Source organism: Dermacentor variabilis, chromosome 4, assembly GCF_050947875.1.
Source record: "Dermacentor variabilis isolate Ectoservices chromosome 4, ASM5094787v1, whole genome shotgun sequence".
In the NCBI taxonomy this organism is placed as follows: domain Eukaryota; kingdom Metazoa; phylum Arthropoda; class Arachnida; order Ixodida; family Ixodidae; genus Dermacentor; species Dermacentor variabilis.
In genome coordinates this window covers 212070691-212086753 of record NC_134571.1, presented here as the reverse complement: position 1 = coordinate 212086753, position 16063 = coordinate 212070691, and the positions used below count along the sequence as shown (strand labels likewise).

General features: G+C 42.4%; 1 protein-coding gene across 1 annotated transcript in view; it reads left to right on the top strand.

Annotated features, from left to right (window-relative positions):
• LOC142578514 (uncharacterized) overlaps positions 1–14920 on the top strand; it is a 44811-nt gene extending 29891 nt beyond the window's left edge. Inside the window, exons 3-4 of the mRNA XM_075687891.1 lie at positions 3971–4122; positions 14591–14920. Coding sequence (XP_075544006.1) covers positions 3971–4122; positions 14591–14612 — 174 coding nt within the window. The 3' untranslated portion in view covers positions 14613–14920. The remainder of the gene's footprint in view (positions 1–3970; positions 4123–14590) is intronic.
• Positions 14921–16063: the final 1143 nt, after the last annotated feature.

Here is a 16063-nt window from a genome sequence, read left to right as displayed (position 1 = left end):
CTGGTCCGGTGACGCAGTTGCGCAGTGCAAAATTGAAAGCGTCACAGCAAGTCGGCTGATTACCGTCGGGCAGCTGGTCCATCCCGACGCAAGTGCAGCGAACTGCACCAAGAAAAGGGACGGGTTTATGGCCGGCTGCATCCCTGCTGCTCCAACATGCCCACAGGTGCTGTGATTTGTTAGGATATGCCCAGACCTTACTGATGTAATGTGAAAGCAAGAACATGCTTTAGTCCTTTTTTTGCTCTTTCTAATGAAACTATAATTTGTTATTTAAATGACTAAAATTCTTTCCACCTATTTGCAAAAATTGTATTCTAGACCTAACAGACATACTTGCTCCGTTATCTTCGCGTCCCACAAGACTATACCATTAACACAACTTCACCTCTCTCTTGGCCCGTACTAACAATTTTAAATATTTTTTTTTCCTCGTACGGTAATATATTGGAACAACCTGCCGCACCATACTTCTAATTCCGGGAGCATACTAAAATCTATTGAAAATTATTGTGAACTTTGATTCTGATCTTTTACCTTACTATGTTATAGACCTGGCTCTTATTTTGCCACGCCTGTACATTTTTTCTGTAACTACCCCACTTCTGCTTCGACCATTTCTTCGCCTGCAGTATTTTCTAAATAAATAAATAAATCAGTTTCAGGCCTTGTAGTGCTTTGTGTGCGAATAAAAGCATAAATGATGTTTGGTTATTTTTCTATAAGCTAGAGGGCAAACACTGACTGATAAGCAATGGAACAAGGAATGCATACCGCAATATTTACCTTATTTGAACCCATTTATGAATGGGCATGATTTGCCTGTCGAAACAAGGCAGCACATGAAAGACCAATTAAGAGACGAAATGATTACATTCTTGAAGTAAGTAGGCACCATCAGTTTTGGAATTTCGATTGTCTTTGTTGTGGCATTGTTGCATTACAAATCAGTTGTCAAACAACTTTTCAGTGAAAACAACTTGATCAACAGTACAAAAACAGCAGTCAGAAGGTGGCAGCACGAAGCTTTTGGTATCACGTTGGCGGAAACTTTCCCAGAAATGCAGTTTGAGGCAAGAGGCTTTGGAAAAAAAAATGCAGATCTTAATTTGGTTGGGTAAGTTAGTACTTTAATTGTTACACGACTCAATTCATATGAGTGTTCATCATAGTAAATGCTAACTTATGAATTCATTGTGAACGTCGGTATTTTCACTGCTCTTTGAGAACTACCATCTCTGGCATTAGTTTCACGTTCAGCCTGTTTTAGATGCAGCAGGTGGTTAAAATGACTAATATTTTGCATTTTCGTTATGTTCACCCTTTGAGGCTTCGTACTGTAATATTATGGCATTGCGGACATGTCCTACATGGTTGCTGCCGTAACATTGTGGCAGTAACTCAAAGGTAAAATTTTCAGCTTTTTTTTTGCTCCACTAATTATTAAAGAGCTGCTGCCATTTCTCTGGGCCTCACAGGAACTGATTTTAATGTGGTTTAGGTCTCAGCTCAGTTTGTTTAGTTTCGACTCCCAGTGCACCAGGTGCTCACGTGGCCCATAAGCGTGACCACGGTTTATCTGCTCCATCGAATATTTTATCCTGTTGGCGTGCCGCACAGTTCACTACAAACACTAGCGCGCTTCCGGTAATTTTTGTCTCAATGTGCAGCAAAGGTCTTTTAAACTGATTGCTTCGCACTTTCTTCGGTCCCTGCTTACTGCAGCCTGTTTAACACAATTCGATTTGCAGTGTCACGGGGCACCTACTTTCACACGGTACTTGCTTAAAGGTACATTGGCATTTGTGTTCATAAGAAAAAGCCTGCAGTTCTATTACGAACATGAAATTTAATCAATTTTTCAGTTAATTTCAGTGACCAAACAAGCCACTGATATATTGATTTTTTTAATTCGTCAATTTGTGCTTAAAACGGGCTGTAAAAGAAAGAATAAATAGGTAATAAATTCTAAATTAGTATTTTGCTACCCTGAGAATGTCGATTATGTTGTAAAAAGTAGTCGCAAACCATGTTCACAAATGTTTGCCATCGCCCTGTAAACTGGTTGATTTAGTTTGTCAGGGTGGCATACCAGTGCAAGCTGCTGTTAAACGAAGTGGTATAAATCAGTGGTACCCCCAAATACAGGTGGAGCACATAAGCAACGCTAGTGTTAGATTAGTATTGGACGGGTATATAAGGTTTAATTCCTCTGTACAAATACATTGACCAGACCACAGAATGTGATCCAACGATCAAATCTTCAATCTTCATGATATGTGAGAATCTAATGCAGCAGCTTAACTCACCAGCAGTTCTAGTTTGACTCATGCCACGACACAGGGTATTACCTAGATGATAAGATTTGAGGTGGACACACCTTTGCAAAATAAATTTTGCTCCGCAACACAAAACTTTTCACATCCTGTGACTTGAACAGCAATGTTTATACATGGTAGCAGCATTAAAAACACATTCTGAATACATTTGTTATGTATTTTGTTATGTTATATGTATAATGGCAGATTTATAACCCTTCCACATTGAGCACTCGATTCCTGCATAATCTGGAGAGGCCACTACCATGTGAGGTGCATATCGCTATGTATTTCAACGTTGACTCATGTTATTTCAGAAGGCATTCATGCAATCTGTGAGTGTAACGAGGAAAATGCGGTTGCTTCGGATGAAAAAAGTATTTAAAAGCCTGCAGAAAGTTACCATGCTTCCAGCAACCCAATCCCTTGTCCTGACGCGCTACTTGGACTGAAGGTGACAATTTCATTTTTCAAAGGCCTTGTTGAAACATTGCCTAACAACATGTTAGTTACCTCTATGGTGAAAGTTCTAGCTGATGATATTACGCTTATAAGCAACCACGTGCTACTTCTTGCATTGGTAAACCATTTTTCGGCAGGCAAAGTGAGATATCTTGTGCAAATACTAGATGTTAACAGGTATTGAGGGTTGTGCCGGCTGTAAGTCCAAGCATTTAGCCTATTGACCGCAGCTGTGGCAGACAAGGAATGTAATGCCTGTGCTGCTACTCAATTCGGAAACTGCACTTGCGCAAAACAATTTGAGATTCTCGAATGAAAATGCTTTATTGGTTCAATGCCTTTACTTCCTGTGTGGTGCCTCACCATCATTTATTTAGGCTGTAGCTTCCAGACAGGAGAATTTCGCATTTATTTGGTTGATGATCTGCTTGCCAACTCATCTACTATGCTATAAATTTTCATTTATGTGCATACATTTTCTGCGATCAGGTGGAATGCATTTAGCCATTTTAAGTGTTAACGTCAGGCGTTTTCTCATGGATGTTACTATGTGTGGTTTGTCGGAATCACAAAAACGTAGCTTATTTTATAATCTATGCTTTGCTGATGTGCACAGTTACTTACTTATCTGCCTTGCTTTTTGGCCTAGACAATTGAGGACTTGGTCAGGGACCCCTTCTGTATGGCTCTTGGGCGAATGAAAATGCTTTTGGCCGCAACTGCAGAGGCCTGCAGTTCTAATGCACCACATGATTTGCCATCGTACTTTTTAAATGCTGACGTGGTAAAATCATTCATGTTTTTTTTCAAATCGTGTGGGCCTGCTGTGCAAGATTAAGAGTGTTTTATTTTGTAAGCTGTGATTTATGTTTAGTCAGCTGTGCTCTGTCTGTAGCATTTGAGGTAAAAGGTAAAAGGTAAAAAGTGAGTGCTCATTTACACAGACCGGCTCGCACTTTATAACCTTTAACACCGGTGAAAAAGCATTCCTATCACAATGAATGTTCAAAGATCTCATCTAAGTCAAGATGAACATAGAATCAACTCCGCTGCTTGAGCAGTTCTCTGAAGGTGATATTTCCTCTCATCGTATAGGTCAGCCGAATTAAAGTATTTGAAGCTATCCTAGGGCCTGATTTTGTTTCAGTGGGCCATAAAGTATCATTGAATGTGCATCTCCTTTCTTTCAGCTTGCCTTTGAAGCAGAAATAAGGTTTAGAGACACAGTGGAGGTTGTGGAGGCCAAGCTAAGCAAAATGCAAGAAATTTTGGACCAGGGAAGTCTCATGGGACTTGAAGAATTTCTTCGACCCAACAAGGTTGTGCTGCAGTTTTTACTACGGTAAGGCGGCACTTTCTGATATCTTGAATGGAAAGGGACAAATAAAAAAAGAACTTCAGGGCTGTAGTATCGTATACAAAATACCTAAAAAATTATGGCAAGGTGAATTTTAAATCAGACTTTTTAAATCATGTTTTACCTGTAAGTTATGTTGAGCGTCATAACAGCACTGAAAAGCACATAATGGAGTAAAGAGGACATTTATTTGTAGTGGGAAGGTGCATGAAGTATGAAATGCGCAAAGATTAATATATTGTTTGGTTGGTAACTAAAATCCCTCAAGGCTGGAAAAGCCGATTGCTGTTCAGGTCATTCAACCAGAAAAACGTAACACTTTTTCCAGAAATGAAGCAGCGATTCCAATCACACAAAGCAATCATCGATCCGGCATGGTTCAAAATCTTTGCGCACACTGGCACCTTTTGCAGGTTTGAAAGAAAGGAAACCTAGAAATCAGCGAAATAAATTATTAGTTTTATAAAAAGGGTATCATCACGAACACTACAATTTCAAGCCATTGTGTAGGTAAAATTTGCTGTTTATCTTTTCTTTAAAGGCACAAGAACTAGGCAACAGGTCTCCACTATAGGCCTATGCATTTTGAAAGAGAATGGTAACTTCAAAATTGCCTGCAAGGAAAACATTGTGGCTTTACCACCTGCATCATCACCTGAAAAGGCAGGCATCCTGCTGTTGACTGTATATTTTAAACCTGTCATACCCAATTACAAAAAGATTTAACCACATTAGCTGAATGGTGTCGTGTATGGAAGATGGTAATTAATGCAGAGAAAACTAAGGTCATGACATTTTCTTCCAAGCTAACCTTTCCATCTAACGTATACACTTTACGCAATTGCATACTCGAACGAACCTCTTCCTTTAAATATCTGGGCGTTATTCTTACATCTGACTTAAGCTGGGCCATGCATGTTGAGCATATTACTAACAAGGCAATAAAAAAACTTGGCTTTTTAAAACGCCGTCTTTACCTTGCAAACAGTGACACAAGACTTCGTGCATACATCTCCCTTGTCAGAACAACCCTCGATTACGCCTCAATTATTTGGAACCCTCACACAGCTAACCTTTCTGATTGCATCGAATCAATTCAAAATAAGGCCGCCCGCTTTATTTTGCGCTCCTACTCTCCATATCAAAGTGTGTCAGCATTAAAACAGACCCTTAATCTTCCGGATCTTGACACACGACGGAAATATTTCCGTCTGTCTTTTTTTCACTCCCTTTATTATAGTGGTTCATCTTTTTCATCTGCACCCATCTTACCCGCCCATTATCTGTCCACCCGCAATGACCATGTATGCAAAGTGGCTCCCATATTTGCTAGGACCAAAAAATTCCAAAATTCCCCTTTCGTGTTATCAGTGAACGAATGGAACGCCCTACCTGAAGATATTGTAACAATCACTGACCCGTCTGCCTTCCAATCAGCCCTGCGCACATTTTTAAATGTATAAAATGTTCAACTGCCACTTCTTGACTGGCCTGTGTTACATATATGTATAATTTCTAAATTTCCATTTACCCGCACCCACCTGCCACTTGTGCCTTGTTGAAAAGTGCCATGTACAGCAAATATGAATTGTACCATGTACTCTCGCCCAAATTACTTTTCGTTTTTTTTTCCTCTTTTTTTTCTTTTTTTTCATCTTTCTTTTACAAAGTGTTTCTTCTACCGAAATCTGTGCTTGTTGCCTTCAGTCATTTTTATTACAATATCATGTGTGAATTGTATCCCCCCCTATGTAATGCCTCTCGGGGCCTTTAGGGTATTGAAAATAAGTAAATAAATAAATAAATACGCTTTTGGACAGTTTTTGGGACTTGTGCAGACAGTTGTGAAGAGTGAGCCTTTTCACCGTGACTTGATGTCGTTTAAGGTAAAGTCTGTTGAAAAACTTGAAGCAGTCAGGCCTAATATTGACGGGCTAAATGTTTGGTAGGTATAAGCGGCATGTCCGCTGGAAGATCACAGATGTACGTATAATACAAAGCTAATGCAATGTATTAAAGCATAACTCAACATTGTGAAGTCGTGCCTTCTTTTGCAATTTTTTTATCGCCAGGGAAAAGTGTCAGCCGTGCGTTTCATGGCGGGCTTGTTTTTTTTTCGTTTTTTTTACGATATCTCACTCGTATTTTTCAAGGCTGAGTTGTTTGGTTATTTAAAAATTTCTCGCTTGTTTTCCAGAGTTTCTTACTTTTATATTTCGCTTTTGCCTTGTTGAATTTTGGAAATGTGTAACATGCTTCCAGCTATTTAGTGCGAAAAGTTTTATAAGCATGGTAATGGTCGAGATGAGTTATCCTAAACTACACAATGCTGGGGTAAGTAACCTGCCTCGCGTGGGAGGCTTTTTCAGAGCGCTTATAAAGTGTTTTGGTCAGGATTAGCTTTGTATTATACGTACATCTGTGATCTGACAACCACATTTTTCCTAGTGTGCATCAATCAAATCAAATGTTTTATTTCCGACAAAACTTGTTGGGGGTCCTCCAGGCGAAAAGCTGCGACATACAGCTTGAATGTGCCTGAAGGCCCTCACATGGCAGCAGTAAGTCAAAATATGGAAACACTAATCTATTAGGATATACAAATACAATGGCTCACATTTACATTAATTACAAAGATTACATTTTAAAAACACGTTTACAAAAATACGCTCTAATCTGTTTTCTAGTCAAGGTACTTATGATAACATTTTCTTTCCGAAATTTATTTAACAGTGAAGGTAGTGTAGGTCCTAGCGGCTGCATGAGGTAATGTGTACGCCTGTATGGTACTAGCCACCTGTGTTTGCCACGGGTACGCGCATCACTACTTTCATATTGAAGTCGTGGCGTATTTTTTAGAATGTCTTAAAATTTCCGGAGCCGAGGAAAAAAGAATACAGTAGCCGGTATTCATAAAGGTTATTTACTCGAATTGTGTTATAAGTTTCAAAAAGTTACGCAGTAAAATGGAGATAAGGTACATTCGCTACATGTCGAAGTGCTCGTTTTTGAAGTTGAAGAAGTGCATGAAGCATGAAGATTACATTTCGTGGGGGTCGCCCATCAAAGCGCACAATAATTCAGATGCGATACAAACAAGGCATAATTTATTTGTCACTTCACTTTCTCTTGAAAAAAATGACGGCAACGGGACAATGCACCTGCGGCAGATGACAATGATTTAATAACTAGTTCAATGTGATATGTCCAGTTCATATCCTCTGAAAGCGTAACGCCCAATACTTTGTATTTGGTTAGAATCTCAATGGGCGCGCCATCCAACAATAATTCTTGATTTCAATAAGACTGCTTGCCTCTTGGCTTGAATAATATGGCCTTTGATTTGGAGCTATTAATTGTTAGCGCGTTATCACGAGTCGAACTCGACAAATTGGGAAGGATACTGCGAGATCTCTGTAACCGATCATCAATATCATTGCCAGAGACAAACAGGCTCGTATGGTCAGCGTCTAGTACAATGGATGTGTCACTTACTATTTCAGCAATATCGTTTACGCAGATAGTAAACGAAATCGGGTCCAAAACGCTACCCTGGGGCACACCTGATTTAATTTCACTATAGGAAGAGCAGTATTTTTCGATAGCAACAGATATCCGCCCAGACAGATAATATTGAAGGAACTGATTTGCCACGCCACGGATACCATATACTTCTAGTTTGCTTATTAAAATTTGATGGCTGAAACGATCAAATGCCTTGCTATAATCAATAAAAATACCCAACGTTAGTTTTCCCGCATCAATGTTATTAATTATTAGCTCTTTTTGGCGTAACAAAGCTGTTCTGGTTCACCTGCCCGGGTGGAATCCATGTTGACAATCAGACATAATGTCATTCTTCGCAAAGAAATCGTTAATGTGAAGCAGAAATCAGTTTTTATAATCCCTTAGAAGATGCGGATAAAATTAAAATGGGCCCATGATTCGCCAGGCCATTTTGGTTCCCATCTTTTAAAATAACCGACACCCTTGCTTTCTTCATACTTGTTGGGAAATGGCCAGATTCCATAACAAGGTTAAACACAAATGCGAGATGGACTGCTATTATATCGATTACACATTTTATAGGTCTGATTTGAATGCCGTCTGGATCAACAGCATTGCTCTTTTTTTTAAGCTGAAAAATGTACGACAAATCTCAGCATCGTCAGTCGGCTCGAGAAAAATGCTATGCGTACATCTCTTAACAGTAGTACCACTGACCGCGTTTTTTGATGATGCCATCATGTTCACGAAGTGTTTTTTCAAACACTCGGTTAAAAGGACGCCCGAAACCTTTTCGTTTTTCATGGTTATTTCACGCAAACTACGATTCACATTTCCCTGTCTGATTGCATCATTGATAATTGTCTAAGTCTTTTCTGGATTTTTTTCTCTCCCGGCTTCAAGATGGCTCTCGTAATAGATTGATTTAGCTTTTCGCAGTTCTTTATTTAGTAAATTCATTAAATTCCTAAATGCAACAAGATAGCTTTGCTGACCCGCACGCAGAAATTTATTGAACATCCTTTTTTTTAATCATTCTAACGTGATGTGGCTGCACCCACGGCATTTTAATGCGTTTCTTTACCTTTCCTATTTTAAGCGGAAAAGACAAATTATACAGGCGACTGAATATGGACAGAAATTTGTCGTACGCTTCACAAGCATCTTTGTTGTTGTAAAGAGAAGACCAGTCTGTGCACAAAACAAGTGCGCGAAAGTGTTCCATATTTTCGCCTGACAAACATCTGTGGCTGAACGTGGTATCAGGTAAAATTCTTTCGTGAATATAAAATGAGCATATTATGAATATTTGACAATTATCGCTGATATCATAGCTGATAGTCCCGGTTGTGTATATATCTGCGCCAGCGTTAACAATGAAATTGTCGAGACATGATTGACAAGACGGTGTCACGTGAGTAGGCGTCGTAATAACGCTACAGAAACCGGAAGAATTCATTACATTAGTTATTGAACGAGTTGGAGCGCTTTCATCAAGTACATTAACGCTGAAGTCACTCCCAAGAAGCACTTTGTAATTGTGAAAAGTAGCATGCTCTAACAGCTTTTCAGTAAATTCTAAAAAATTAGATATATTAGCAGTAGGTGGTCGGCACACCACAACAAACAGATTATTGTCATATTTAACGCTTAGAACTTCGTAATGTGGCGTGACGCAGGTGAATTCCTCAATCACATCACACTGCATGCCGCGCTTGACATGCAATGCTACACCGCTCCCACGTTTATCGGTGCGATTAATACAAAAACGGGTGTAACCATCAGCGTTTCACTGTGTTCCTGATACCACGTTTCGGAGAACATGAGAATGTCAAATGGAAAAGTAAACTCGGCTAGAAACGTAGTATGCCGTGCTTTTAGGCAAGCGAACGTGAATTCACGTGAAGCGCAGAAATGTTTCTTGCGTGTGCAGGCAGAGCAATTTCACTTGGTAAGCTATACTCACGATACATCGTGTAGTAAAAAGAGAGCAAAGTTGAACTTCTTTAGACACTGCAATTTAGGCGGTCTTTTGAAGGTCAGTCTCTGAGGCAATGTGGACGACACTACTGGCCTCAGTCTTGCGTGCAAGTACTTTCCCATTTCGCGTCCAGACAAAGCGCCACTGACATTCGCGCTTTCTCGCTAATCAAGGTTTGGGTACGGGCTAGTTGATATTCCATCGTATCAATCGTCACTTACAGCGCATACATAGACGAGTGACAAAAGGTCTTCGTCGTGCTTTTTTGTCCCTCGTCTATGTATGCTCTGTAAGTGACGATTCTTGCTAATGCCAGCGAAAGAAGATGTTTCAAGGTGGGACAGAGGTGCTCATTATTAACTACTCTGGTATCATCAGGAATTCCAACCTGATTGTTTCGCAACCTAGCCTTCAGCGCTTTTTCAAGAACACTGTCCCTCTTGTCTGCTCTTAAACTGGACAACTATATTAGATTTGCCAGTTTCTCGGGTGGGCACACGGTGGCAAACTTCAATGTCAGAAGGAGTTATGGGCTCAGCTATCACATCACCAATTTTCCCAACAATTTCAGTGACGCATTCATTATCCTGTTGCACAAGTCCCTTGATTTCTATATTGGACCTGCGCGAGTATTGCTCCGATTGAACAACCCTCTTCTGAAGTTGTTGAATAACGTTTTCATTTTCCTTGCACTTAGAACGTAACTTTTCATTCGCCTTTCTCAAGGCTTATCTATCTTCTGTAGCTTCTTTAAGCCTATTTTTCATGTCCTCAAATTCAGCGCTCGTAATTTTAACGCTGTCCGTGAGAGAGTTCATTTCAGCACACAAGTTCTCGGATTTCGCATCGGCTTTCTCTTTCAGTTGTAGATTTGTTCATGCCTTTGCAAAGGAGGAACAGTACAAGTGGAAAGAAGGTATAATAAATGTACAAGAGATACACAGCAATACAGAAAGGCAGTAGCGACAGCATAAACTATCTAGTTACAAAGCATGTATAATTTGCACACCAACCTGCAGTACAGGGATCAAGTTTTTAACGTTGCGCTGATCAGCTGTCACTGTTGCCAAGTGTCGGTCCAGCGAAGGCAGCCGGGTTTTGTACCGCTTGTCCTGATGACGTCCTCAGCGGAAGAACCGTCAAGGAAGCGACGCAAGCAGACCAAGGCTCCTGGTGGCCAGCAAGGTTTGTGATATCTGCAGTGCAGGGATCAAGTTTTTAACGTTGCGCCGATCAGCTGTCACTGCTGCCAAGTGTCATGTATTTGTTGTGATATTTGCCACATGCTTCTGGCTAGTTTTCGTGTGCAAATGTTTTATTGTTTACTTTGGCTTGCACTATCTTTACCTTTAATAACTTATCCCCTACGTTCCTCATTGGCCTTGCGATAATCCAACTGTGTAAGCCCATTGTTTTATGCCGTTTTCGTATAATTCTTAGAGTACCGAATTCTTTTGGAACGGGGATGCGCAAACTCGGTAAATAGCAGAGGGGTACTTGCGCATTTGAGTTACCTTATTTCCTGTGATAAGCCAGCATATTCTATAGCCCTGTTTAATGTTTCTTTTTCCACAGCCGATGTGCAAAGTTATTTGCATGTGGTGCACTTATGTGTCGGGCCATTTTTATTACCCACTTTTTTTTAATATAGGGGCATACGCTTGAATGCCACTTAAAGCCTAGTCTCTTTTCTTTTTGGTGTTTGTTCATTGTTGACCAGTCATTTTCTATGAAATTTGAGATAAACGTGTCTTAAGTGTATGCAGTACAGCTACTCAATAAATTTTACTCATCTTTAAAAGCAGAGTAATAATTTGTTTCATTGGTGTTTTAATTTAGGTACCTTGTTTCTTTCACATGCAGCTAAAGGCCAGAACAGGATCCGGCAGATGAAGCCAAAGTTTCCACTGTGCCATTCCAGGTACCTCAAACCTACTTTTATATTGAACTGTGCTCTAATAGGCAACTGTCGGGAACTGTCGGGGACCACGCTGCTGCTAAAATTTCTACTTACCTGCCGTGGTTTCTCAGTGGCTATGGTGTTGGGCTGCTGAGCACGAGGTCGCGGGATGGAATCCCGGCCACGGCGGCCGCATTTCGATGGGGGCGAAATGCCAAAACACCCGTGTACTTAGATTTAGGTGCACGTTAAAGAACCCCAGGTGGTCGAAATTTCCGGAGTCCTCCACTACGGCGTGCCTCATAATCAAAAAGTGGTTTTGGCACGTAAAACCCCATTATTTAATTTTAAATTTCTACTTTCCAATTGTTGGTATCACCGCAGGCCACATGCCAAGGCTGTAATGTCAAAACAATGCCGGTGGTTTCCTTCTGACACCAATGCATCAGCCAGCTTGGCATATGACTTCAGTTTGTACTGACAACGGAAAGCAAAAATACTGCAGAAGTGGGAACCCATAGACAGTTTCCTAACCGTCTATTAGAACACGTTTTTATATAAAAAGCAGGTCTGAAAATACCTGGAACGGCGCACAGGTTAGAGCCATGACTATTTTATGTAGATCAACGTTCCAGTGAATGAAGCAACCCTTTTATTTGGAACAGGGTTTCATATACACTTATGTTGAACGACGATCCACATAATTAATGAGTAAAACTATGTGGTGCACTGTTCCACCTACTTCTTAACGTATGCGGAACGTGGTTATATATAACTGGAACATTTTTGCAAATAAGTTCCAGCTACTAAGTGGATCTTATGTGGATCCAGACTAAGAGTGTACCGTCCAACGCGGAAGGGTCCTCAAGGAACTCAAGCTTCCGCGCGATACGGACGTATACCGCTGCCGTTTGATGAGGCCTGCATGTTGACAGCGTACGACGTGCCGTTGGAGAGATGCGTTGATTTGGTAATGCCAGTGTTAGTAGACGGAGTGAGGTACTTGGTTCGCCGTGTCATCGAGGACGAGTGCGGCGAATGCGATGCGGTCAAGGCGGCTGTCCACAATGAACTGATGCTCACCCCTTCTGAAAATCTTGATCGATTCGAGACGGCCGCAAAACGAAAAGATGAAACATGTGCATAGTTTACTTACATTCTTCGTACATTCTTTGACTATTATTTGCGCTCGAGAGAAGCGAAGTCAAAAGACGAGGTCATTCAGCTAGTCTTCGCTGACTGTATGAAGGCTAGCCTGGGTTCGTAAGGTTCAAGATACGTACGTCTACGCGAAGGCGAGGGCTGGCTAAGGCCGGTTGAGATCTCGCGCGTGTTAAGACTTTCGAGCAGGCGAAAGGCAAGGGTCATGCAACACGGCCACAAATAGTACCAAGCAGGAGAGGGTCGCCCCACGACAGACGATCAGCAGCAGCAAACGGCAGCTGTGTTATGTATACTGAGGTGAAGGGCACCAAGCAAAAGATTGCCCCTGACCGGTACAGAATGTGGCACATAAACCAGAACAACGGGCACGAGCACGAAAAGTGTTAGCAGGCGAGCCGGACACGGGCGATGGCCATTCGGAGGATGACGAAAACACAGCTTTGGTGGCTCGCGTCAACTCGCCGTTGTCGTCTGGAGAGGTACGAGTCTAAGCTTCAGAAGATCGAGCTAGAGTGCGCCGGCACGCCCATAGTCGCCATTCTCTACACTGGCAGCGAGGTCTCCATTGTTAAAGAGAGCCTCGTTTCCTATGCAGCTCAGGAACTGTCGGGAAAAATTAACTTCTGGGCGAAGAGCGAACGCGACAGCCATCTCCATCGCGTCGCTTCTCGCGGTCGCGTGAGAAATCGCTTGCATGGGGTTTGTACTTTAAGCTCCTTTCAGCTTTCGACGATACGGTCGAGGCCAAGCTAGCTAGCCTGAAGCATACAACATTCGTAAATGCCCCGGCGTCGTGCAGATCGATCGTTTGCGCAATAACAGACAAGCTTACCGAAGCCCATTGTCTACTTTCTAAAGAAGACTGGGAGCTACTCGTTGACGTGGAAAGCAGCCATGCGGAACCGACGTTGCGCGCAGCCGGCGTAAACAAAAACGCGGAATACGCATCGGTATATAGAATACCGGAGCCTGAGCAACCAGGCGCCAGAGGCGCAACACCATGTGGGAGTTGCGCATGTGTGAACAAGACTCGCCCAGAGGAGGTACCCGTAGCCGCAGTGTCCACATCAGAGGGGGAGGCAGCAGAAGCAGCCGATGACGCAGACACTGACGAGGTTCTTGGCGAGCGAAATCTCCGAACCCAGCAGCGGTCGGACGAAAGCTTAAAGAAAGCGTGGGCAGAAGAGACGGGAGCGAAGGCAGGCGTGTTTGTCTCAGATGGCCTTCTATGATGGTGTTGCTGGCCAACAGGCGTCAAAAGGTACTGCTGCTGGCACATTTGAGTCCCTGTCGGACGCTAACCTGGGACGAAAGAACATTTTGGCGCTCCTTGAGGAAATAAAAACTTAAGATGTTATAGTGAAGCGCGTCACTTCAGGTGTATGTTCTTGTGTCCTTTATCCTTCCTGCATTGCTGCCTTATTGTCTCGACACTCAAATACGCAACCTGTACCGAATTGACGACAATGACGACAAGGTACAAACAAGGCTAAAAAAATTCAAGAGGAACTTAGTTATTCCATCGTGGATGAATGGAAAAGCATTGCCACCACCGCGGGATGGCTGTGCTCTCAGTCACGAAAGGTTGGGGCTTCGACTCTCACCTAGGGTTCAGGATTCGATACGTACCATAGTTGGTGGGTACGACTCCCACCAAAGTTCCTAGGAGTGATTTCGCAGGAGCCGTAATTAACCAGCTTAATTGTCTTCGACTTGATTACCTTCGCTTTAATCAGCACCAAAGGTTGAGGGTTCGTAGCCTTTTTGGACGAAAGAAGGCTTGCGAAGTCTGAGATTAACTGCCCTAGCTTGTAGTCACGCTTAGCTCTACTGAAGGTTCAAAAGGGCACGGCAGCTGGGCTTGCGCACAGATGAATAATCCGCTTGTCTTCCTCGTGCAGTTCATCGCCAGCCTGCTGGTGATACTGGCGGGAAACCAACAACCGTGTCAACACTTCCAAGCCGCCCATCTGCTTCTGCGCCAGAATGACAGTTGTTCGGCGCCTACGATACTACTATCTTCGGATGGTTTCCGTGAAGTACCATCGTCCACTCCTAGCGGCAGCAACAGTGCAGTCTACCAGTCGTGTGAAGCGGTGCTGCGGGCCACCTGGACTATAAAAGCTGTCAACGAGACATCGCAACCCAAAGGGCACGGCAGCTGGGCTTGCGCACAGATGAATAATCCGCTTGTCTTCCTCGTGCAGGTAAGAAAGCGTTTTGGAAAATGCTTTCGTTCTAGCGAGCGTTGTCCTGTCGTGCTGCCGTGCCCTGCGGTACTTCTCGATACAATGTCTGACGTAGTGTACATAACAAAGTTACTATTGCTTGCCGGCGATGTTGAAACTAACCCTGGACCGATATGGCGGAACTTTCACGACAGCTGAAACAGATTGCAGAGAATATAAAAGAAATAAAAGAAGAACGACTAACAGCAATCGACAACAAATTAGAGCACTTAAGTTTCCTAGAAGGCAAGCTTTCCTCATGTACGGAACAGGTAACCAACTTACAGCAGGTGGTGTCATCCTTGGAACTAAGGCTAGACGACCTCGAGAATCGCTCCAGAAGGTCGAATCTCATAATCTATGACATGTCAGAAGAAGAAGATGAAAATAACGAGTCCCTGGAGCGCTCTGTGAATAAAAAGGTTGTCAAAGATTCCTTGAAATTGGATGAAGTCGCGATCGAACGGATTCACAGGTTAGGTAGGCCGGAAGAAAACAAAACAAGGCCAATAATACTGAAGCTTCTAGATTTCAGGGACAGAGCAAAAATTTTGCGAAATTGTCACAAACTAAAGGCGACTGCGTTTGCCATCAGTGAAGATTTTTCACCCCCCGTTCGCGACATCAGAAGAAACTTGTGGAAATACGGCAAACCAAAAAAAAATTCCGGCGATAAAGTCTCTCTGGTTTACGACAAACTAAAGATAAACGGGGAGCTATATTTTTGGGACGATGTAAAAAAAGACGTGTGCCTTGTTACAAGTGCTTCAAACCAAACAAAAAACCAGGACACAGAAGCACGAACCCTTCGCCCACGCCGCCAGCAACGTCCCAAATAACTTTCATGAACATAAATGCGCGTAGCATTGTCAACAAGCTCGGTCACCTTGAATCATTACTACAGGGTTTCGAGCCGGACTTCTTAGCCATTACGGAAACCTGGCTAACAAAAGACATTAACAATTTTGAAATAACTCCCCCAAACTACTCTATAATTCGTAAGGACAGACCGACACGTGGTGGAGGCGTGGCTTTGTTAATAAAAGATAAAGTCCCTTTCCTTACAATGCCTGAAGTTGAAGGGGTGGAAGCGATTTTTTGCAAACTCTGTTTTTCTAGTGGCGATATCATAGTGGGATGCGTTTA